General features: G+C 50.4%; 6 protein-coding genes across 6 annotated transcripts; 3 read left to right on the top strand and 3 right to left on the bottom strand.

The window, feature by feature from the left end:
• The first annotated feature begins 1,845 nt into the window (after nucleotides 1-1,845).
• On the top strand, nucleotides 1,846-2,810 carry BO94DRAFT_537180 (uncharacterized protein). Its single transcript, XM_025612208.1, has one exon. The coding sequence runs from the start codon at nucleotides 2,231-2,233 to the stop codon at nucleotides 2,447-2,449; it is 219 nt and encodes a 72-aa protein (XP_025465161.1). The 5' UTR covers nucleotides 1,846-2,230; the 3' UTR covers nucleotides 2,450-2,810.
• A 1,602-nt stretch (nucleotides 2,811-4,412) lies between these two features.
• On the top strand, nucleotides 4,413-10,257 carry pkhB (putative sensor histidine kinase/response regulator; the record flags this gene model as incomplete). The annotated part of the gene is made up of 3 exons (XM_025615850.1): nucleotides 4,413-9,740; nucleotides 9,802-9,915; nucleotides 9,970-10,257. The coding sequence occupies 3 exons, from the start codon at nucleotides 4,413-4,415 to the stop codon at nucleotides 10,255-10,257; spliced, it is 5,730 nt and encodes a 1,909-aa protein (XP_025465160.1).
• A 1,074-nt stretch (nucleotides 10,258-11,331) lies between these two features.
• BO94DRAFT_155714 (uncharacterized protein) lies at nucleotides 11,332-12,729 on the bottom strand. The gene is made up of 3 exons (XM_025605840.1): nucleotides 12,450-12,729; nucleotides 12,042-12,256; nucleotides 11,332-11,984 (listed from the first exon to the last, which is right to left on the bottom strand). The coding sequence occupies exons 1-3, from the start codon at nucleotides 12,625-12,627 to the stop codon at nucleotides 11,787-11,789; spliced, it is 591 nt and encodes a 196-aa protein (XP_025465159.1). The 5' UTR covers nucleotides 12,628-12,729; the 3' UTR covers nucleotides 11,332-11,786.
• A 2,557-nt stretch (nucleotides 12,730-15,286) lies between these two features.
• On the top strand, nucleotides 15,287-16,806 carry BO94DRAFT_537175 (KxDL motif-containing protein). The gene is made up of 3 exons (XM_025612207.1): nucleotides 15,287-15,954; nucleotides 16,072-16,224; nucleotides 16,429-16,806. Exons 1-3 carry the CDS (start codon nucleotides 15,647-15,649, stop codon nucleotides 16,505-16,507), a joined length of 540 nt encoding a protein of 179 aa, XP_025465158.1. The 5' UTR covers nucleotides 15,287-15,646; the 3' UTR covers nucleotides 16,508-16,806.
• Nucleotides 16,807-18,687: 1,881 nt separating this feature from the next.
• Nucleotides 18,688-19,508, bottom strand: BO94DRAFT_587756 (uncharacterized protein; the record flags this gene model as incomplete). Its single annotated transcript, XM_025615849.1, has 2 exons — nucleotides 18,688-18,998; nucleotides 19,064-19,508. The coding sequence occupies 2 exons, from the start codon at nucleotides 19,506-19,508 to the stop codon at nucleotides 18,688-18,690; spliced, it is 756 nt and encodes a 251-aa protein (XP_025465157.1).
• Nucleotides 19,509-19,646: 138 nt separating this feature from the next.
• Nucleotides 19,647-22,781, bottom strand: BO94DRAFT_537173 (AAA family ATPase SEC18). Its single transcript, XM_025612206.1, has 4 exons — nucleotides 22,378-22,781; nucleotides 22,160-22,312; nucleotides 21,796-22,108; nucleotides 19,647-21,744 (listed from the first exon to the last, which is right to left on the bottom strand). The coding sequence occupies exons 1-4, from the start codon at nucleotides 22,497-22,499 to the stop codon at nucleotides 19,873-19,875; spliced, it is 2,460 nt and encodes an 819-aa protein (XP_025465156.1). The 5' UTR covers nucleotides 22,500-22,781; the 3' UTR covers nucleotides 19,647-19,872.
• Between the last annotated feature and the right edge of the window lie 27 nt (nucleotides 22,782-22,808).

The raw sequence follows: 22,808 nt of genomic DNA, 5'->3' as shown, positions 1-22,808 counted from the left end.
CGGTCTCCTGCAAGACCAAATAGGACGTCCTGATATCCCCTGAGCTCATAAGATTTATGGATGACTTCATGTTATCTTAACTAGGGAGGTCACCTTAGAGGATAAAGCTAAAAGATTTGCACAAATATAATATCAAGGTCCGAGTATGACACTCGGTAAATGGTCATGGTAAGAGGCAAGCAGAAGATAGATATACAAAGTATCGACCAAGAGAGACTGCCGGAATGTGGACATTATAGGCTGTATGATGCTGATGGAAAGCTCACCAGTCAAATAGAGAAACATGCTGGTCTGATCATTGGGTCTCTTGTCAGCTGGTCTGAGAAAATGGAATCCTGAAAAAACTTGGGACAAATAGACGCCATTATGGATGTAAGTAGGAGCATGTCTGTCTCTCCAGATTCACATAAGAATGACAGTACCTGAGGCTATTACGCGTTCGGGCTAGCCCAAATATTGCGGGTCCTGCTGGTGACACCGTGACTGACATTGACAGCGAGCAGCAATAATGAGGGTGACAATAGTACCTACTAGTAGGTAATGCTGCAGAGGCCAGGCCACAGGTATCAAGGGCTTCCCTCCTCATTATATCACCTTAGTCCCCGAGGCTATGGTCAATGACTTCCTCTTACCTGTAGATACGGAAGATCAAGATTTTCACCCATGCTAGCCTAAGCCCATGTAACGATCTCGCTCGAAAACTTCCACGAGCCCTACGATTCAAGACTGCCCAAGGAATGTTTTATAGTCAAGAAATTATAAATTGGGATTTAGATAGCACATTTCAACTCCATGGACTCAGATGTTCTCACATAGAGGTAGTCTGGTCTAGGAGATGGACCATTCCTAAACAATTTTACTGATATGCTGGTCGCTCTCCACTAGTTAACAGTACTGATAGTGCTTGACAGTGATGATCTGAAACAGGATAGATATGTCTCCACAGCATGACTAATTTACATATTTCTAATCAACTAGGTACCATGGATGCGCGACCTTCCGTATCTTGTGACCTATCTATCTTTTATGCTAGACAGCGTAATGCAAGGAAGGGCACCATGAAGCCCTTTCAACGAGAATCAGATCACTACCCTAACTGAGCATCTATGATAAACCATGAAATTGGAAATTGAAATATAACAGACTGATAGAAGAGGGGTAGACTGCATTTAAGAAAGAAAAGAATAATATATTATGAGCCTATATTATGGCGCAAGGTGCGGGAGCCGCTACGGCCGAATGTAAATTGTAAAGTGCCCGGCGGAGAGAATAGACTCTTGGAAATATACATACAGGGTGCGTCTCAAGCCGGCTAGAACTCGTAAATAACAATATATCTGTTTTAAAGGAGCACTCTATTGTTTTATCACCTTTTGTCACCTGAAACTTATAGGGAGGTAGTACTTTGTAAGTACTTTGCAGGCTGGTTCTGTGGTGGCATGTCAGGCGGCGTGTCTTACCAGTTGCCACAGTACAGAAGCCAACAAATTCATTAATGGGTACGGAGTAGTAGTGATGAGAAGGGGTATTTAAAGACCAAGTGACTTCTCCCGAATCAAATAACAGTATGGATGGACATGAATGTTCTCGCTCCAATCACTGTCAATTATCCACCCGGAATATGTATGGGGTACAGGATTGCAGAGCTAATGTGAAATGGTACCTAGTCAGGCTCCGTACCCATGGTTTCTACCCGTAGACAGAACGCCCGATGTCGTCATCTGCTGCGCGCAGGACCGCCTATCATCACCATGATCGTAAGGGGTGTCCATAAATAGGTCCCTAACGGCGAACACTCCCATGCTTCGACAGTTCATACGTCTTGACTCCGACCGAGCCGTCGAACAGTTCAGTTCCAGTTACTCCGTATGGGGGTTGTTATTCGCTCTGTCTATATTTGGATTTATTTCGTTTATTATCCATGTCGAGCTATACGGAGTATGGCGTCGGCTTATGGACGGTATGTACTTATCTCCCTTCTGCTCCTAGGTGATAACGGAGTAGATAACTCTTGGATGGTGACGGAGAAAAGACATCTGTGCGTGGTGTTTATTTGGAACCCGTGGTTTTTCCGCCCTGCGGTGCAGCCTTTCCCAGCTATACTGGGTTAGGACTAGCTTAGCAATAAGGCAATAAGTGGCCCGGCTACGGAGTATTCAACCTTCTGGACATTATTGCTTGACACTCTATCTACATTTACAGTGACATAGTGGACATTCAGCTATGCACAATGCGCCATACTACATTTAATATATATGGGATGACAGGCAAACCCGCCTCCTCCCAGCCCGGAAAGAAACACCATTTCTTGGTTTACTGGGTGTTGCTGGGACCGACAAGAGCCGAAGGGTATGGAGCAAGCGCCTCTTCTGCTTTACAACTCCGCATTAAAGGTGGGGTTGAAGTATCTATGATTAATTTCTTTTTGATTCGGACCTCTTCGAATTGACACAAAGCATTAGCCTTTCGGGTAAGTGTAGAATCCACCACCGGTGCCGATAAGTGGTGTACCCCCCCTTGAATGGGAAAAGGAGGCAGAAAGCACCCGGAGAGTGAGTGAATAGGTAGCCTCACCAACTCATCTCATCGGAATGCGTCTAGGTACGAGGTCTTAGACATAGTAGACCTTGAAACCGGGGAACTGGACGAGATGGAAACCGCGCTACGTCATCTGGGGAGGCGGGATTGCATCCTTGCATAGCTGGATGGGGCGTTGACTCCGACCAGGCGGGTGTGAGGCTGAGAGACCTGTTGAGCTGAATTGAAGAGATCTTAATGGCCCGTCAGATGTCCCCTAATGTCACTGACAGCCCTGTGGGTAAACCCATCTCAGCAAACCGGTGGTGGTGGCGCGCGATGAGGTTGAGGATGCCCTGGCACTAGTCTACATCCAGGGCCATCAGGTGATATCGGGGCACCCTTTTGGGAACCCCCAGAATTGTGCCGGCAATCCGCAGGGGTGTGGCGGTATCACAAACTCAAGTGGACTCCCCTTCCACCTCACGACTCAGGTTCCGTACTGCTGTATTTCCTTTTCGTGGTTCCCAGATTCAGTAGTAACGGTTAGTGCCGGTAGGCCAGTCAATCGGGTTGGTAGATTTTGGTAGATTAGTGGTTGGTAGGCTCCCCCCTCTCGAGGATTTCCCTCTGATGAAATTCGGGTGACAGTGACCGTGACTGACTGACTTGGAATCCGCCAGCCAGCCAGTAGTCAGTAAGTAGTCAGTAAGTAGTCTGTCTGTCGCTCTGTCGCTCTGTCGCTCGCTCCCTTCCAGGCTCCCCCATCCATTCATCCATCCATCCCTCCATCCCTCCATCTTCCTCTCGGACGGTGACCATATTATTGCGCACCCTCATAGCGGACTATTCTACTTCCCTTCCGGCCTTTCCAATTTTGCTCATCCTTTCCCTCTCTCATCTTCTCGCGCACACTCTCATTTATTGTCTGACGATTTCTTTGCCCGCCAGGCTAACCAGACCTTGTCCCTCTCTTCTCGTCCATCCTCGTTCCCTCCGACGCCCTTTTTGCCTTCCCCTCTACCCCTCCTTTTCACCCTTATCCCCAGGCCGGGCAACATCTTCGCTAAGTAGGTTACCGCGGGTTTGGCCAACACGACCCCCCCAGGGCTTGCCTACGTCATAGGCTGGACACCCCCGGAGACGGACCATTTCCACCCTTCACCACAAATCGTCGATCTGCTGGGTCAGTAGCAGAACCTGCTCCAGTGCTTCTAGGAAAGGTCAGATCAGTCGAACCTTCCTTCTCACAGTCCCGTTCCTCACCACCACCTGCACCAACTACTACTGCCCACTGCTTGCCTTTGCTCCTCTTCCTCCGTCCTCTTCCAGCACTACCGCTATACACCGCTTTAGTCACCCTCCCCTCGAACAACCTTTTTCCCTACCTAAATCCTTTTTCCCTTTTACCCATTCTTCCCTCCCTCCCTTTTGATATCCCCTCCCCACCGAATAGTCTATCTCTCGAGGCCGTTTAATATCACCTGGTTCTTTTTTTTTTCTCTTGCGGGTTTTTTCTCTGTGCTCACACCCCCTTTGGACATTTCCTGGGGTCTTTATTTTTTATTTTTTTTTATTTTTTTTTCTTTACCTGAGCGAAATCGCCCCTTTTTATTACTTTCTTGTCTTTTGTAATTTTTCCTTACCTTTTTTTATCATACACACAACCTTCGCTTCAACCACCACGTCTCCCCCTCACTCTCTCGCCCTTCCCCTTTCTTTGCGTCGCTCGTCATCTTTGCCCTTGCCCTGTCGATTACGATATTCATCTGATTGCGGACCAGTCTGTCCGAGAGATGAGTGCCCCGGTTGGCTCCTGCGGAGTTGGATTCACCCAGGAGAATTGATTGTCTGACCGGCGGTGGAGGGAGTATAGGATGGGGGAAGTTCGCAGCATGAGGACACCTCCGCTTCCATCGCCGGCCGAGGCCCCTTCGCCTGTCGCCGCACCTCATTCCCACCGTCGAGGCTCCTCCCATTCAACTGGCTTTCTTCCTGTTCATACTGCTGGATTCTCAATCGATGAAGACGCGATCGCGGAGAATAACACGTGGAATGCTAACTCTCATTCTTCTCCTATACCGCTCGAACAGACTACGAACGCATGCCATATATCAACGCCTGCGAAGAAAGACAATCCCGAAGTAGGGAAGTACCCAGAGGACCAGGGTCGAAGTTTGCAAACCCTTAAAGAGCTTCGGAGGCAGATGGAAGAGTTGCTCGTCTATCAACAGATGCAACAATCACAGAATCAGAGCTCATCGGCTAGTCGCGAAGCCCCGTCGTCGCAAACGGAACCCGTCTCTTCAAATTCCCCTGGATCAACAAGAAAGAGGCCTCTCAATGTATCGTTCCAGAAAGTCACCTCGTCCACGGGAGCGATGCCTTCCGCATCATTCTCCGATTCTACCGGATCTGGCGGCACCATCAGGGCCATGGATTCTACTCCCGAAAACCTCACCGGACAGACCCCGTCCTATCCGTTTCCACGAATGCAAACGCAACCTACGGCTAAGCCGTCGCAAAATTCTACGCTCAACCGCAGCTCGTTCAAGTTGACACTGCCGTCTGAGAAGCTTAAGATTCACATGGCGCCATCGCAAGTCGGGGAGGAACAACAGCTGACAGGGCTAGACACACCGCACTTGCAGAGGTTTTTTCTACCACCGCAGTCCAAGAGCGTGATTGAAGACCCAAACTATCCCAGTCCCAATCTTTATGACCTCACCTTGCAATTAAATGCAGATCCGGGCCTAGACGCATGGTGGGGGAATGTTATCCATATTTTGCAGGCGCATTATGGGGCTGAGAGAGTGTCCCTTGCTGTACCTGGCGATGCGACTGACCTCGAAAACGTTCCATGGGGGCAGAAAGCGGTTTTTGATCGGAACATCGAGCCGGAGTCGCAGGCACGGCATCTGCACGATGAGACGACTACACCCCGCGATAATAATTCGAAGGAGAAGGAGGATCTGGAGAAGAAGAAGATGAAGAAGGAATCATTCATTGCAGAAGCACTTGCCAATGGATCAAGCGCTTCGAAATCTCCAAAGCGACCGCCGCTTTTGTCACGGCACTCCTTCGCCGGGTTTGGCAAGGAGAGGAAGCATCCCAACATCCAGGATTCCGACGCGCAGCACCTGCGGAGTCTCAAAACTCCGTCCAAACCCGAGGTTAAACGCACATCTACCCTTCCCGAGAACCCCACCGCTGCGGAAACGGAGCCGGTGCCTACGCAGGACACTCCCCGACAAGCCGTTTTTCCGATACCCAGGCCTCTAGAGGTCGAAGCAGATCCGCTGATCAAACGAACTGGGGTGGTTAAGCTATTTGGACGCACTGAACCCGTGGTTTTGACCCGAGAATATTCTCAAGGGTTGGCAAGCGATCAGACTCCCTGTGAAACGCCCGAAGACAAGATCCAGGTTACGCCGACCGCAGAACCTTGCAATAACCAGCCACCATACGACGTTCGCTCCAGATCAACGTCTAACCCCCCTGCGCTGGGCTTACAAGCACAGCGCTCGATGGAATTTTTCGACGAATACGAGCAAATACCCCCATCGCCTTGGTCGCAATCTCCAGCTCCCTCCCCAGCGCCTCGTGCTCATGCAGAGCAGAACCCCTTCTTTGTGAGTCACGCTGTCGACGAAGAGGCATTTGCGAAGCACCCTCCGCCTCATGACTACTCAAATCTACAGCCCTTAGAAGCCATCGGTGTCGACATGGCAAAATCAGTGGTCCATATCCCGCTTCTGCATGCTGGCCGTTCCAAACAAACATCACCCTCTACCTTACGATTTCCCGTTGCCGTGATTTCGATTCTTTCTTCAATAATGCCCTATCCCTCGAATCTGAGAAAGTCTCTGGCCTATCTCATGCCCCACCTGACGACCTCGTTCTGTTTGGCTCAGCAATACAGTCAGCTTGAGCGTCAAGTCACCTCTCGACTAGAGGTTCCCCGCTACGGGCATCTTCTCGGCCTTGGTGGAACCTTCTCGGATGAGAGTAGTGAGCTGGAGCTCGTCGCTGGTCTCAGCGGCCATGTTAATTACACAATAGCAGATGACGGGTCTCTTTCGGCCCGTGCCAGTCTTTCTAGTCCCGAAGAGAGATCGAGTTCAGCTAAGCTCAGCCCTTCAATATCTGGGCTTGGCACGCCTGGATTTGACTTGAGCAATATTGGGGCCGGGACAACTATCAACCCCAATGAATCACCAGGGCTGGCTGCAAGGATTGGTAATGATGGTGTGGACAGCTACTTCAATGTTCAGTCGAAACAGTTTCGAGAGGCGATCGCCCAGCGAATGATACTGTCGAAGGCGAAACAAAGCGTTGCAGCCTCAAATCCCACGTCCCCTGGCAAGCTTCTTGGGAAAGTCCCGACGGAGGAGGAGCTCGCACCACAGGCTCAAAGCCCGGCAACAATATCACCATCACAGGAAATCAAGGCGCCACCAGTAATTTCACCCACGCAGACCTCTTCTCGTCATCCGTCCACGAACTCTTTCTATGCCCAATTGCAACGCGAGCTCCCACGCCCGTTCACCGATACTGTGGCACAGCTCATGTTGAACTCGGTTCCCCTACATCTGTTCCTTGCGAAGCCCCAGAGTGGCGAGGTGATCTGGACAAACTCAAAATTCGATGCTTTCAGGAGGAGTCAACCCCAGGAGCAGAAGTTGAGGGACCCTTGGCAGAATATTCATAGTAGCGAGCGGGAACATGTCTCTCAGGAATGGGCAAATGCTTTGCGTACAGGGTCTCAATTTACTGAACGAGTGCGCGTCAAGCGTTTCAATGATGAGTCGGCATATCGCTGGTTCATCTTCCGGGCAAATCCGCTACTGTCGTCTACAGGGGAGGTGTTGTACTGGATCGGATCTTTCCTTGATATCCACGAGCAGCATATCGCTGAGCTGAAAGCGGCGCAGGAGAGAGAGAAGTTCGCCACCGATGCTAAGTACCGAGCATTTTCCAATTCCATCCCGCAAATAGTTTTCGAGGCTACCGAATACAGGGGTCTTATTTTTGTGAACGAGCAATGGCATCTGTACACTGGACAGAAGCTTGAAGATGCGCTGAACTTCGGCTTTGCAAAGCATGTTCATCACGATGATCTAGAGAAGTGCGGCCTACTGTCTGTCTACCTCCATGAAGCTCAGAAGAATGGGGCCGGCCTTGACTCGGGTGAGATAGCGACGGAAACGACAACAGCCAAGACATCCCAGGACAAGCATTTGGGTCATGGAGTTACGCCCGCCCTGGAAGAGCTGGTCAAACGCGGCGTTGCTTCGGTCCAAAGAGACGAAAATGGACGTGTCTTCTACTCGACCGAGCTCAGACTACGCTCCAAAGGTGGAGATTTCCGTTGGCACCTTGTTCGTCTGGTCTGTGTCGAGACCAGCAGCTTTGGCAGTGGAGAAGCGTCGTGGTACGGGACTTGTACCGATATCAACGACCGCAAGAATCTCGAGCGGGAACTGAATAAGGCCATGCAACAACTGAACAATCAAATGGAGTCGAAGACTAAATTCTTCAGCAATATGTCGCATGAGATCCGGACCCCACTGAACGGTATCCTTGGCACCATTCCCTTCATTCTCGATACCCAGCTGGACACCGACCAAAGGAGGATGCTCGATACAATTCAAAATAGCTCAACAAATCTGCGCGAACTGGTCGACAACATCCTCGATGTCTCTAGGGTGGAAGCTGGCAAAATGTCGCTCGTTAACTCGTGGTTCCATGTACGCTCTGTGATCGAAGATGTTATCGACACCGTTTCATCCAGGGCTATTGACAAGGGCCTAGAGATTAACTATCTGATGGATGTGGATGTTCCGCCAATGGTGATAGGAGATAGGTTTCGAATCCGACAGGTCCTCATAAACCTTGTTGGCAACGCGGTCAAGTTCACCGCGCAAGGGGAGATTCACATATGTTGCTCCATTTACCACGATGCTTCGGCACATATCAAGAAATCAGAGCTCTTGCTCAACTTTGATGTTGTGGATACTGGTAAAGGCTTCAGTGCAAGGGATGCTGAACGCTTGATGCAACGATTCAGTCAGCTTGGGCAAAATGGATCGCAGCAGCATGCGGGTAGTGGTCTCGGACTGTTCCTGTCCAAACAGCTGGTTGAAATGCATGGCGGTAAATTAACCCCGAGCAGCAAAGAAGGCCAAGGCGCAAAGTTCTCGTTCCATGTCAAAGTCGACGCCCCTCCGCCACCAACTCCTGACGAAACCCGGACTATTCGACAGTCACAGAGTGCCTCTGAGACGCTTGGAGCGCAACCAAAACTTAGCTCATTGCAGAAGTTGCTTTTCTCAAAAGATCCGCTGAACAATAAGGGCCCAGACCAATTCGAACTGTCGTCGGCTCTCGAATCATCCCTCGCGAAAGCCCATGCCCACGCAGATCCCTCCTCACGTTTCTCGACGAACAACCTCTCTGAGCGATCCTCACTTTCCTCTGCCCTTCCGACTCCCGATCTCAGTACGGTAGATCCTCTTGCCAAAATCGACAGCTCTGCTCCGGGCGAAGGAGACACCGTGACTCCCGTAGGTGGCGATAATCCACGCCCAGCAACTGAGTCGTCTTCACAGCTGCAGGAACCCCCTGCCTCGATTAAGTCAACGGCTTTGGATGGTGTAACTGATGCAAAGCAACTACCAAGCTCGTTCTCCATCCTTATTCTGTGCCCCATGGATAACACCCGCAAAGCCATCAAGCAACATATTGAGCAGGTTGTGCCCCTCGAGGTTCCGTTCTCTATTACCTCGACCCCTGATGTTGAAGACTGGAGAGACCACGTGAGTGATGAGTCTGTTTCAAAACTCACTCACTTGGTTCTCAATCTGCCGAGTGTGGACGATGTTTTAGATGTGATTCAATATGTCTCAGAGAGTGATCCAGCCACTGCCCCGACTCTCGTCATTATATCCGATCTCTATCAGAAACGACAAGTCAATTCAAAGATCAAGGAGCTGGCTGCCAGTGGCAGGCGTGTATATACGGTGCCAAAGCCGGTTAAGCCCTCTGCCTTTTCCGCCATCTTCGACCCTGACAATCGACGCGACTTGAGTAAGGATAGAAACCAAGACATGGCGAGGGAGATCAACAACAACTTCAAGACAATGTCCAAGATGGTCAAAGAGGTTATTGGGAACAAAGGTTATAGGATATTACTCGTTGAAGATGACGAAACGAATCGCATGGTGCGTTGATATTCACCATTCCTTTTCATTCCCATTTGAACTCTGTTCTGACAGCTTCTAGGTGATGCTGAAGTACCTTGACAAAATCAAAGTCATGGCAGAAACGGCTACGAATGGCCAAGAGTGCACGGAGATGGTTTTCTCAAAGGAGCCCGGATACTATTCCCTCATTATAGTAAGTGCCAAATTCCTATGCTAGCCGATATCTTGTCACTCACGCCCTCAATAGTGTGACATCCAGATGCCCGTTAAGAATGGCTACGATACGTGTCGCGAGATTCGTGGATGGGAGTTGAAAAACCATTACCCTCAAATCCCGATCATGGCGCTCTCAGCCAACGCAATGACGGATCAAATTGAGGACGCTGCGCGCGCCGGTTTCAACGACTATGTCACCAAACCTATTAAGCACAACGAACTAGGAAAAATGATGATGGGGCTTCTCGATCCCAACCGACCTTTGCTTCTCCTTCGCGACCGTCTCAGGGCCGACAGTGAGGATCATCACCGCGAATGATAAGGCCATGCGCCTGTTCTTTTGTGGCTACTCATTAAACGGCCAACGGGCGTTCTTCGGGTTCTTCATACCATAATCTCCGGAATCATTGCAGGGGTAACACGTCGTTGCGACCCTTCCGTGTCATGATGTACCTGTTACACATTCAGTATTGTTTTTCTCGATCTTGGGATGGGGTCTTTTTTTTGGATTGGCACGAGCCATCGGATGGAAAGGCGCCTCTGGATGGTTTCAAGTTTTCGCTTTTTGCTTTCTGAGTCTCCCTATGTCTTCGCCCGCATCCCCTTTTCCGGTTGTGGAACTCCTACTATGCATCTGCATTCGGCACTCAAAGTTTGATTGATACCTTTCAGCATCACGGGGCCGGAATCTCAGGCTTGTTGTTCTTTGGACCTTCGACCTCGTTTATGGCGTCAGTTCTCGGATTTGTTGAGCAGTTCTCGATCGTCTTCTTCCTGTGAAGCCTTGCACCCTCAGGCGGCTTTCCCCGATACCAGCTTATGAGCACGACATTTAACTTCTGGAATTGTATTTGCAGATAACAGAGCGTTCTTATTCCCTCGCTGTTCCTTTGGTTTTTGTGTCTTGGTCCTTTCCTTCCTCCCCACCTTCTCCCCATTCATTTTTCTCCTGAGTAGATTATCGATTCTTTATACCTTAGTGAGTGATATACCCTAGCCGGGCTAGTTTATAATACCTGTTTGCATTTCGGGGAATCGTGAATCGGCTTGGTGGGTTGATACCAGGGCTTGCATTTCTTCCCAATTCAGTGTGGGACGGAGTTGTTTCTTTTCCTTTCTTGTTTGCTTTTCTTGTGCTGATGGTCATGTCATTATCGAAAGATATCCACTGAATCACATCTTTGTTTTTCTTCTGGGGTGGTTGGCTGTGAACGATGAATAGTGACCCACGAGCACGGCAGTAGATATTCCCTTCCGCTTCCGACCGGAGGTAATTACGGTATCTTCATCGAGGTGCGATGGTTGATGAGAGGGTTCGATGCTTCATTGGCTCGACCGCCAAGGGAAACCACAAGACGGGACGGACCTACTTAGCGGGCCCGGCAGTGGGAACTGGAACCGTTTCGTAACGTACGTATGGGGTTGAATCTCCCTTCTTGTTCCTGCCTCGAATACCGACACTGCCCCCTACCACATGCTCGGCTGTTGCCCATAGTTCGACTGGTCAGGTGAACCAGCAATATCCAGACACCCTATATCCAGACACCCTAGTAGTACCCCTTCCTTCCAAGACTCGGTCGTTGACCGTGTGGCAGGTCCCTACGGCCTCCTATAGAAACTCCGAAGGGCGGATTGTGTCTTCCCACCTCTCCTTGCCTATCCCGTGTAACCTCGTTTTTTGGGGGGTTCAGCTGACGGATGATAACTGGCTGCTCGTTTGCTTTGAGGCGATGTAGTGAATCGAATGGCATAGGTCACAGACAGCAAACTTTTATGGTTTCTGCTTGGCTCGGGAATGTGTCTTAAGGTGATGTAGGCGTTGTTCTTAGCCCACATCTCTTTACTCTATCATGGGACCTGTAGGAATCTATCTGGCATCTCCAGCATCCGGGGAGACTGAATGATTGTCAGATATCTATCGAATGACTGCCCATGGAATTTGGCTCTTGGTTTCCTTTCCAAGCCCAATTTCTGATCGGACGGTCGTCCACATCGAGCCTGAACACTTGCGTTGGCCGGAAACCATCCGCTTAACCCCCTAAGTGGCTGTATGCGTATCAGTCAGTCATCCAGACAGACTTGTGCGGAATGCGGAGGGCACACGATAGGAAAAGAAAAGAAAAGTGACGAGGGAGGGCAGCGGAATGACCCAGAGGAAGACAAAGTCGACACTGGATGATGCAAAGATACCATAGGTTGCACAGCCCAGTGAAGTAAAGAGACAACAGACCAGTTTTGGAGTGGTGATCGCTGGTACGTGGATGACGTTAGGATTCCGTCGCGGCTGGAATCCGCCGACCAAGAGATCGGGCGTCCTACTATAGTAAGTAAGTCAGGCAGGTGCCTCGATGATCGCGAGGTAGGCTAATCAAGTAGACTGGGCAGCAGCCCCCAGCTTTTGGATGGTGCATGTCGTTGGACGAAGCCAGCCAACCCTGTTGGTAGCACCCAACCCACTATATTCTGGAAAAGGCGTAGAGAAGAGAAGGGGAGAGGGACCCAATGACTGACAGGGCCGGAGGGACTTGTACACACGACGTTTGCCGTAGTCAGCATCATGATGGTCAACTGGAGCAAGTCGGGGCCAACTGAAGGCGAGTGCTGATGTGGCGGTGAGGGAAGACGCGAGCAAACGGACGAAAGGCGAATGAATGGCCTCGCAACCCCACATTCGCTGCAGCCCCTTCATCTTTCCATCCGCCGTGCATCCGCCGTCGTTGGGTTGATGCCAACGGAGGATCTTTTAGTCCTCCACCCCGGAGACATTCCCTCGCCCATCGTAGACCTGACACGGACCCCATCTGCATTGATTGTTGGGCCCTATGGGTGCTGCGCTGCGGGGACCGCCGTCTCACGATCCAAGCGGCCATGACCCAGCCTGCATCCAAGCCATATGATCCCAGCCTTAACCCAATGGAGCCCATGCAGCAAAGACAAATGTCAAGCAGCCGGTTGCATAAGCCTAGAGGCGCCGGTGCCGGGCCAGACGGTGCAGGCTGATTCGAGCCGCGGTAGTCACAGTGAATGCACCTTATCGCTTTTCGTCAAGTAACTCCACGAAACCCAAAGATTATCGGGAAATGAAATGAAAAATCAAAATGTAGCCAAACCAGCCCGATTGAAAGCTTGTGCGAGACCGTCTGCTTTCGCGTTGGGCCTCTGTGTTACCCGGTAGCCCGGTCGGGCTGATGGGCAAGTAGAGAAAGAAGGCTCTTTCCCCTGGGCGTAATTGACCCGCGGATCTCTTGAGCCTGGTTGTGCTCAGGCATGCTTGGGTGATTGGGAGAAAAGGTAGATGGCACGGTCAATCTTGTAAGGCAACAACCTCGAAATGGCGTGAGGCAGCAAAGGTTGTAAAGTGATGACCGTGCCCACTTAGGACGATCGAGGCATCGAATTCTCACTGGTCGTGACGGTCTGTCGGTGGATGTCACCGTGTATCCGGTGTAGATGCTGAGTGGTGTCCGATCACCCAAGCCAGCAACCCAGCCGGACATGGGGAGGCATGCATTGTGTGCCTTCGATCAACCTGTCAGCGTCATTGATGGCGTTTCACCTTCATTCTCATTCTCATTTTCGCGCCCTTCTCATGCCCTCTGCCTGGCCTCCCCTGTACCTTGTCTTCATCGTCGGTTTTGAATTTGGGTTCCAAGGCTGTGGCTGCCGTTCGCGGGAAAGCCATTGAAGACCGTCTGCAGGAAACCACCATCGTCAAGGCTCCGGAGGAAGGAGAAGGAAGAGAGCCATGAGGTCTTTGTGACCTGCCAGCAGCCAGGCCATCGAGCTGCTGTCATCCAGGCCCACTCGGCCCCGTTCGCCGTCGAATTTTTCACGTTGGCGGCGTCTAGAGCGCTTGTCCCTGTTGGTTGAAGTTCCGTGTCCCGAATCTCACCCATTGACTCCAGACATTTCCATAAGGAAGCATAACACACAGCCGCCGATAAGCGGATATGGAAGCACTCGCAGGATCCGAATACTCGGATCGCTCACCTTTCGCACGTCATATATTTGGCACCAGCACAGAACCCTGTCTGTTACACGGTTTCTTTTCCTTTTCAAGGGCCAATTTTTGCCCTGCCGTGCCACTTGAGCGATCCTAGGCTGCTGGGCCGGGATAGCATGAGGTAAGGCCAACTCCGATCCTTTGCACGCCGTCTGTGCCTCTTTTCGTCTTTTTCTTTTTCTTTTTCTTTTTCTTTTTCTTTTTCTTTTTCTTTTTCTTTTTCTTTTTTCTTTCTTTTCTTTTTTTTTCGATTTTGGTTTTCCCACCCCAATTAAATCCCGGCATATGCAGAGATGTCCAACGCCAACCCATGATCCTCAATTCCGCTCTCTTTTAACTATCGGAGATCCTGTGGTTCTGTCAGCCCCCATCCTCATCATCGCGAGTTGAAGTGCCTTGCATGCGGTTTTTGCTTCGCAGCAACCCATGCTCAGTTCAACCTAACAAGAGAGAAATACTAACCTAACCGATATCTTTCTTGACAGTTGGCCTTCGGCTCATTGTTTCTCATTCTCACCAAAATGAGCCGTTTTCAAAAACGAGGAAGGCACGCCTGAAAACCAGACCCTTGGCCGCGGAAGACAGCAACGAGCAACGGTATGTTGATCTAGATTAGCAAACGCAACGGCGAGATATTCTATAAGAGCCATCGGCTGGGTGTCCCATGATTCGGCGGTTCCGTAGTCACGCAACTCTTATCACTGTCAGTCGTCCTCCTGTTGAATGGGCCTTCTGCCTCGAACTGCAGCACACAAGCTTTCCCAGCCACCCAGCCACCTGATATTGACGAACACCGGTGGCCACGAGATTCAATGAACAGAGGAGCGAGTGAAGCAGCACAGCCAATGAAGAATAAACAATGAGCTCCTCCTCCAAGCTCAAAGGGAGGGTAAAAAAGAATTAAAGTACCAATAGCCCATAGACGAGATCCCAAGGCAGAGGAAATACATGTAACTCCGCACATCCCCCAAAGAGCAGATTTGGAAGCGTACAAGCTGGCTCGTTGTCCTCGAAGCCCCCCTTTATATCTTTGATGACTTTTTAGCCCATTGCAACCCAAGAGGGGAAACTGAACCTGAGACAGACTGGATGCCCGACAAATTGCCACGGAGCGCGGGTTGGGGTCTGAGTGGAGGAGGTATGGGACGGGCTGGACCAGTCTCCGGCCATTCATAAATCTCCCCTGAATTTTCGTCTTCCCAGCCAGAGCGGGGTCAATTCGGAGAAAGGAGCGAATTGGCGGCGAGAGACTGAGGGACGGGCGGAATTGGGGGGTTGGGATTGGAGAGCAATGGAGGAGATGGGAGGGCGAGGGTCAAAGGGGGGGTGGGAAAGAAGCCTTCCGGAATGGCCCAATGCCCAATGGATCAATCGCCCATCCCATCACCCCCTCCCGGGGGAGGTTACCGTCCTCGTCATGGAACTTCCCGCCGGATGGAAGACTCTCCGGTGAGGGCTATATAAACCCTCATCTTGTCCTCGTCTTCTTCTTCTCCTTCTTTCTCTTCTATCTCATCAAGTCCTGTTGCCGACTTGACGTCAAGTCTTTCCTCGTGACCCTGCCTCTATCGTCATCTCATATATCATTTCCCATCAGGGTGCTGGTCTTTATTCTGCTTTGCAGCTTGACAAGTCTTGTCTTCTTCCCCCTTCTGTTTACTTTGTTCTGGACGCTGCTGCGAACCCAGAAGCCCGACGCATCATCATGACGACCCATCAGTACCAGTCCCCTTCTCTTCCCATCAATGTCCCGTCCAAGGCGCCAGCTCCCGCCAGCCTCTATCCCGTCAGCAGGGTGTCCGGATCTCCTCCAGACATCTCCGACACCAGCACAACTGCAGGAAGCCGCACTTCTGCAGGTTTCAGTTACGGCTCCGGCAGCATTGGTGGCGACTATGAATCGAGCTCTGTCTCGTATTCTGGTGTGGATGTTGTCGACATTTTGAATGACCGCATGCAGGATGTTTTCGATCCCACCCCATTGGACAAGGGATTGGCGATGCAGGCCCAAACGTGAGCTGCCCTATTGCCAAATCGGGGGATTTGGTTCCCTCCGTTGGTCGAACTTATTCGGTCTTCCGCCTGTAACTTGAATAGCGAGGATATCAAGCTGATGATTTCTTACACCAGCTCCGGTCAATTGAATGCCAAACAACGGGAGCTTTTGGAATTGCAAGCCCTCGCTCAACGTCGTCTAAAGGGTGTTCGTGCCACTTTTAACGATGGTATCAAGGTTGCTCGTGAGACCAAGCGTGACTTGGAATGGACCCAGAAGCGTGTGAAGTGAGTCCTCAATCCCGTTCCCGAGACATACCCCTGCGTCACACATGACGATTGTCAATGGACTCCGCTCCGCTGACGGGTCGCACGTGTGTCCGCCGCGCTCCGCTGTCGACATGATTCTTGGCAATGCAGTTGCAGCAGCAGATGCGCCAGGAGGTCTGACGCATCCAGACTTAAAAATGCTAACAGGTCGCAAAATTCTAGTGCTTTGAAGACAAAAGCTGAGAAAGCTTTTCCCGATGAGTATAGACGATCGGCCAAGAAATACACCTTGGACGACTAAATTTAGCCAGTGGCCTTCTTGGTCTTTGGCTCTGTTTGTTTCAATTTTGTTCACGATTTGGGAGGTACACATCTGACAAAGATGATGACAGCTTTTGGTTGGGGAAAATTGGTTTTCGGGGTTCGGTTCAGGCGTGCTTTCTTGATAGGCGATTTGGACTTTTTGCGATATCTTGCGACTGTTGGGATTTTGGGATGGTACACCTCTTTGCTTTTTTCTCGGGCGCAGTCTTTCTTCATAGACGCGTCTCATCTAAATAATGCATCAATTCCGGTGGAATACACTGTTTAATCTCTGAAATTTGGTGATCTGAATCATCGATAACAGCTGCAGCACTTGTCGTGGTGGGCGAGGTCATGGTTATCGAAGCCAGATCCACGTGCAAAGAACGCCCACCATGCATCAGGCTAGAACAGGTGGATTCAAGGCGAGATTCGCAAACAAGCTTGTGACGAGCAGGGTCTAGATCATGTGCCAACCCCGAATCACACTTGATCACCCTTGGCGGGATGGACTTGTGGGGGGAGCGTGGCACGGTCCCCTGAGGTATCCTGCGGTGCATTCCAGTGAAACCGGAACATGAGCAACATTCCTGGCAACAGATTCTATACAGCACGGATTTCTTCGGACATGAAACAACTGTATTCAGGTATTTGTGCGTGCTGAACCTGGATCATATCACATTTCCTGACCCATATCCTCTGACTCCGAACCACCCCGCATTAGATGAGCGGAGCTGAACTGATGACCCCACTCCGCCAGCGGGCATGTCTGCACCGCCTGTTCCGCTCCACCCTCTAGTTCAGGATGCGTTGGTTGCCGCTTTTGTGCGGGCAATGGCCGTCCTGCCACGGTCAGGGGTTGCGGCTATTGGGTGTTGGGTTGCTTGCACCACACGGTGCATGAGCTTATTCGGAGTTAGCCCACTCTAGAGGCTTTCGTTGAGACTGTCTCAGGAGTCAAATATGCAGTGGAGCTAGCAGTGCACAAACTGTAGTCAGCAAGGATCAATCCAGGCATAAGGGTGGGGTGAAAGGTCACCATTTGGACAGAGAGATTAGGAGTGAGTTAGCTCGAGGTAACTTACTGACACATAGACCTGACTCAGACTCTGTCTCAAACCATACTTCTAATCGCCCGTGGAATAATGATAGGTAGTCACTCAGGGACCTGGAAGGGTCATAAAATCACCAGCACACGAGTACATTCCTGACTAGGTGAAGGAAAGACTGGAGAAAAAAGGAAGTCCTACCGGAAAACAGGTAGATTGAATAGTTCGATTTGTGGTTGCTGGATTTCAAGCCTAGGATGAAGTGACAAAGAGACATGGGTAAAGGAAGGATAAGATTTGACACGGAAGTACGTACCCTAGCTGCGGCCCCCTGAAACATCAATCCGCGACAAAGGAGTTGATCCATCACCAGATCAAACAGTGTCGTCATAGCTCTTCATCGAGGATTGGGGAATTGGATGGAACGTATTGTAGAAATAGTCATTTTTACAGTGTCAAATTGCAGCTGGTTGCTTCCATGATAAATTCCTTCTTAGTTCATACATTTTATATTTTCCACGGGGAAGGGGTTCCAGATGAGGAAGTTGCAGGAGTTCAAACGGTGGTGGTTGGTACAATCTGTTCATGGGGTTGCATGTTCAGGGGCCACAGAGTCGAGGTACTACATTTAGTTTTGGACTACCTGACGATTTATTTGTCCACGAATCTCGATGACGTCGCATTTGGATTTTTACAGTTTCGAGAACAAGTCTTCCCATTCGGCTTGATCATAATGTTTCCGTACGAATTTGGTGCATCGGGATTGAGTAGTTACAATCACTGCTCATCTGTCTACTTCGTTTGCCTAGCACATACAAAGTCCTGCCTTGATATGAGAAATAGCCATTTTTAGGGGGCTTTGAATCATCAGTGTCCACCAACCAATATCTACTTCGCTAGTGTGTGCTGTTAATCCACATAGCGAATTGCTGTGTACAATCTTCATGGTACATCATCCAATCACCACAGAGGACGAAGCACATGTAAGCCACACAGTCACCTTTAAAATATTCAGATTCGAAGCCCCACCTTCAATAATTCTCGCCGTGCGATCGAGGTCTATATCAATACCCATATAAGCACTGTACCGATGCAATGGTCATATCCAACGAAGAGAAGGGCATAAGACTCACCACCAATGTTTATGGGAGATAGTCAGCACCGGTTTCAAACCTTTCCACGGGTCTTCGACGAAGTTTGGCCGGAAATAAATTGTAAGCTTGTTGGAAGTCTTGATCCCGAGGGACCATTTGGACAGGACATCCCTGCGGACTTTGCACCCGTTCGGGGCCGTGTAAACAATGATGTCCTGACGTGGCCTCTGACGGTTCTCTAAGCCTTTGGTCTTGTTGCTATGCTCCCCGGCTTTAGATGCCATTTTAGAGACTGGGCTCGTCATAGACCGATTGCTGGTGCTCACAGTCGGCTTTGCGTAGTGATCTAGACGAAGAGAAAAAAGGTCAGATTTTGTTTTATGAACTACTACAGAAAGACGTGTTACTCACTGTTCGATGTGACGATCTTAACAGGCTCCTGAGGACAAAGCTTTGCGCCTGCGGAAGTTGCAGGAGATGCGGGAGATGCTGGAGATGACGGACTGCCAGGCTGGTTGCTATTGACTCTGGCATTCGTAGGAGAAACAGTCGCGTCAGATTGATTCTCCTTGCTCACTGCCATGGTCGGGGTTTCGTTCACGGTCCTTCCATGCGAAGCCTGAGACTTCCATTCCTCGTAGACAGACGAGGATCGAACCTTAGAGCGTCGGGGGCTCGGGCCTTGAAGTTGGCTGGGCACCGTCTGGTACTGGGGCAATCGGTTCATGGGAGGATTAGGCTTGGGAAGGGTGTAATCCTTCAGGGTTTCTGGAGCCCATTCTTGCAACAACTCATACTCCCGCTGCGACAACTCTCGTTTTAGTATCTGCTTGGGGGAAATAGTACAGGCCGACATTGCGATCAACAAATGCTGTCGTAAACTTGAGGGAATAAATGATTTGAAGGGGTGTGTTGAAATGAGAGTGGGAGATGAGAGACCGATGAGATGAAGAGCAGCGACAGAGAAGTGTTATCGGCGCGGGAAGGTGGTATTCGTAGGCCAAGTGAAGGAACACGGGGGATTCCCTCATGGAACAGGAGTTTTCCTGCCACCACCACTTTATTGAATACTAGAACCCAATTATCAAAGAACTTGCCGGGTTGGCAGAACCAGCGGCATATCCAGTACATAATCATATGATTGTCATAATTAACACCTGTTGTAGCAGTATACAAGTGAATAACCAACGTAACAATGATATCGGAGAGTCCACAACTCGCTACGCAAAAGTACGCTCCTCCTCGATAGCCCTGTTGATGACACGCACAAAGCGTCCAACTTTATCCGTATCCTGCTTGGCTGTCTCAATACCCAGAAGAACCTTTTTCACACCCACCCCAATGGATCGGTCGTCCGAAATACCCCCAATGCTCGCCAGCACCTGTCCGACTTCCTGTTCGTCGAATGCGCCAGACTGCTCCAGAATGTGTTTCAACTCGTCATATGTCATAACATTCGGTACCATAATGTCAGCATTGAAGGAATTGTATACATCCAGCTGCTTCAGCACGGCTCGCTCCGTCGAAGTTGCTAGAATCAAAAGTCGCCGACCCTTGTTCGGCTGCTTCTTCAAGAAGACCATCAAGGTCTGCAAAATCGTATTGCTGAAGCGAGGCCCGATAGGAACCCACTCAATGAGTCTCTCGATGTTATCAACAACGACAACACTTGTACGACTCTTGTATGCATCATCAAAGATCTTGCTGATATGCTGGACCTTGGCCATCTCGCTGAAACCAACCATATCCTCGGGGCTGATCAGTTTGATGAATGGGAAGCCAGAATCGATGGCAATCCGAGCTGCGAGGGCAGTCTTGCCACTTGCGGGGGGGCCATGGAGCAGTACTGAGAACAGGGGCGAGGATTCAGCATTGCTGACTTGTTTTACAAACAATTCTCCCTCCTTTAGAATTTCATTAATGACGGGCGAAAAGTGCATGATGCCATATTGGATACGGCTTGAAAGCTCTTCTTCAGAAACACCAAATGCGGGTTTGACCTCATCAAGCGCATGGTGGAAATCAGACCGGTTGACCTTCATGTTCACGACATCGTCACTGATGCTGGCCATCGTTCCGACCTTGATATGCCGGGAGAATGCAAAGGAAGATGCGGACTTGACAAGACCAGCAATTTCAGCACCAGAGAAGTTCTTAGTCATTAGAGCCAGCTCGGGTAGGTCAACATCATCGTCCATGACGTTGTTATCCCGCATTTTCTGGGTGTGGATCTTGAGGATCTGGGCTCGACCCGACTCGTCAGGAAGAGAGATCTCCATATGAACTTCGAGACGACCAGGACGCAACAGTGCTTCGTCAATCATGTCCTTTCTATTGGTCATACCAATGAGCAGAATGTTGTTCAGCTGATCAACACCATCAAGTTTCGAGAGCAATTGGTTCACCACGCTATCACCGACACCAGTACCACCACCCGCTCCACTGCCACGCTGCTTACAGACAGCATCCAGTTCATCAAAGATGATAATGTGGAGGCCGCTTTCTTCGCCCTTCTCCTTGTACTCCTTTTCGGCATCTGCAAATAGTTTTCGGATGTTCTCTTCGGATTGACCAACGTACTTGTTTAGTACTTCCGGTCCGTTGATGACCTTAGGTTCCCTGGCATTCAACATCTTTCCGATTTGTCGAGCAATCAATGTTTTACCCGTTCCCGGAGGACCGTATAGCAGGATGCCCTTGACGTGTTGCAGTCCGAGCTTTTCCACCAGTCCTGGAGGGAAAATACGAGAGGCAAACGCACGACGGAATATGGTGCTAAATTCCGAATCAAGACCACCGATCCCCATATTCTCGAACTTGAAATCAGGTTGGATGATAGAGTTGGCTGCTGGCCGGCGGTTCGAAGGCTTCATGTTGATACCGGTACGAGCATCCTTGAAGAAGTTAATCTGAGAGTGCCTAGTAAGGATACCTCTCGCCGCAGGATCCGTCTCGACACTTCCTCTGTTAGGATCAGGTGTCTCAGAAGACAGGTCAACTCTCTGGACGGTTTTGACCGTCAATAGAAGAGGAATACTCCGATGGTCCATGAGGATCTTCTGACCGGGAGCAAAAATTTGGTTTTCGAAGTTCTGTGTTTATCAGATGCTGCACATTTCTTGACGGAAGACAAAAAGCCCTACCTTGATCACAGCACTTCCCAACTCATCTTGATCGTAGGGAGTCTCGACTCTCTTTTTCCCCGCAAATCCCACCTCGATATCTGTAGAACCGACGTATGCCTCTCCGCCCTGACTGAAGGGGTCGTAAATCTGGACCTTGACGGTGTCCGTGAAAGCGACACCGGCCCATGTTCGCTGGGGATCCGACATGCTGATGTGGCCCGGAGGGAACCCGTCGAGCGGACGTGCGGAGAAGACATAGAGGTCGTTGATAAGAAGTAGGAGATCGTGTCCATCGCGGGAGGGTGGGAAATCCTGGGTGGAAACGGCAACCCTGCGCACAGTTAGAGTCGACAATCAAGAAAGCTCTCGCATCCTGACATACAAGTTTCCGAATGTATAAACATTATCCGGACTCTTCGCAGGGCGCAGCGTCCATGCTCGGCCTGAGCTTACAGGCTTCTCGCCGACCGGATTCCTTGGAGGCATTTGCGGGGGTCTTCCCATAGACTGCGGCGGAGTTCCGTATCCTCCGGGACTAAGTACCCAGTGAATCAGCCACCCTATCCTTATAGTTCGCGAGGGTGAGGTTCATATTCATACCTTGCACCCGACCTAGGTGGGTAAGGAGGTTGTCCCTGGCTTGGGGTGGAATAACCGTCACCTCGAGAGGGGCGAGAGCCGAAAGGATTAGGCACAGAAGGATAGTTGTTGCGGTTGAACATCTTCAATCGAAGGAGCGTAGGCGTGTAAGACGCAGATTATAAGGATATGCAGTCAATTCCGAGCCGAAAGGCAAATGCGGGTTGAGCGTGGGGGAGGGCGAGGCGATGCGATGCGATGCTATGCTGCCGGCAGCTGTTGCGTTAAGCAAGTGATCAGACGACCCAATAATTACTAGTACTAGATAGTATATGAGCAAGAACGCAATAGCTGATGGCAGGAAGTTGGCCGAAGAGGCGAGAATAAGGAGAGTGAGAAGAAGTGGCGGCTTTGAGAGTTGGTTGGGTTGGGTTGGGTTGGGGGGGAGCTCC

The sequence above is a fragment of the Aspergillus sclerotioniger genome (assembly GCF_003184525.1).
Source record: "Aspergillus sclerotioniger CBS 115572 chromosome Unknown BO94scaffold_22, whole genome shotgun sequence".
NCBI classification, from domain to species: Eukaryota; Fungi; Ascomycota; class Eurotiomycetes; order Eurotiales; family Aspergillaceae; genus Aspergillus; species Aspergillus sclerotioniger.
Note: the sequence above shows the minus strand (reverse complement) of the source record. Positions and strands in the feature narration are given on the sequence as shown.

Bases quoted from the DNA above. Each gene is read 5' to 3' on its own strand.
- BO94DRAFT_537175 (XM_025612207.1), top strand. From the start codon at position 15,647: ATGACGACCCATCAGTACCAGTCCCCTTCTCTTCCCATCAATGTCCCG. The intron at 15,955-16,071 runs GTGAGCTGCCCT...TTCTTACACCAG, and splicing joins TTGGCGATGCAGGCCCAAAC to CTCCGGTCAATTGAATGCCA. The intron at 16,225-16,428 runs GTGAGTCCTCAA...GCAAAATTCTAG, and splicing joins TGGACCCAGAAGCGTGTGAA to TGCTTTGAAGACAAAAGCTG.
- BO94DRAFT_537180 (XM_025612208.1), top strand. From the start codon at position 2,231: ATGCGCCATACTACATTTAATATATATGGGATGACAGGCAAACCCGCC.
- BO94DRAFT_155714 (XM_025605840.1), bottom strand. From the start codon at position 12,627: ATGAAGGGGCTGCAGCGAATGTGGGGTTGCGAGGCCATTCATTCGCCT. The intron at 12,257-12,449 runs GTCAGTCATTGG...TACTTACTATAG, and splicing joins GTACAAGTCCCTCCGGCCCT to TAGGACGCCCGATCTCTTGG. The intron at 11,985-12,041 runs GTGTGCCCTCCG...ATACGCATACAG, and splicing joins TTTTCTTTTCTTTTCCTATC to CCACTTAGGGGGTTAAGCGG.
- BO94DRAFT_537173 (XM_025612206.1), bottom strand. From the start codon at position 22,499: ATGTTCAACCGCAACAACTATCCTTCTGTGCCTAATCCTTTCGGCTCT. The intron at 22,313-22,377 runs GTATGAATATGA...CTGGGTACTTAG, and splicing joins CCACCTAGGTCGGGTGCAAG to TCCCGGAGGATACGGAACTC. The intron at 22,109-22,159 runs GTATGTCAGGAT...AACTGTGCGCAG, and splicing joins GTTTATACATTCGGAAACTT to GGTTGCCGTTTCCACCCAGG.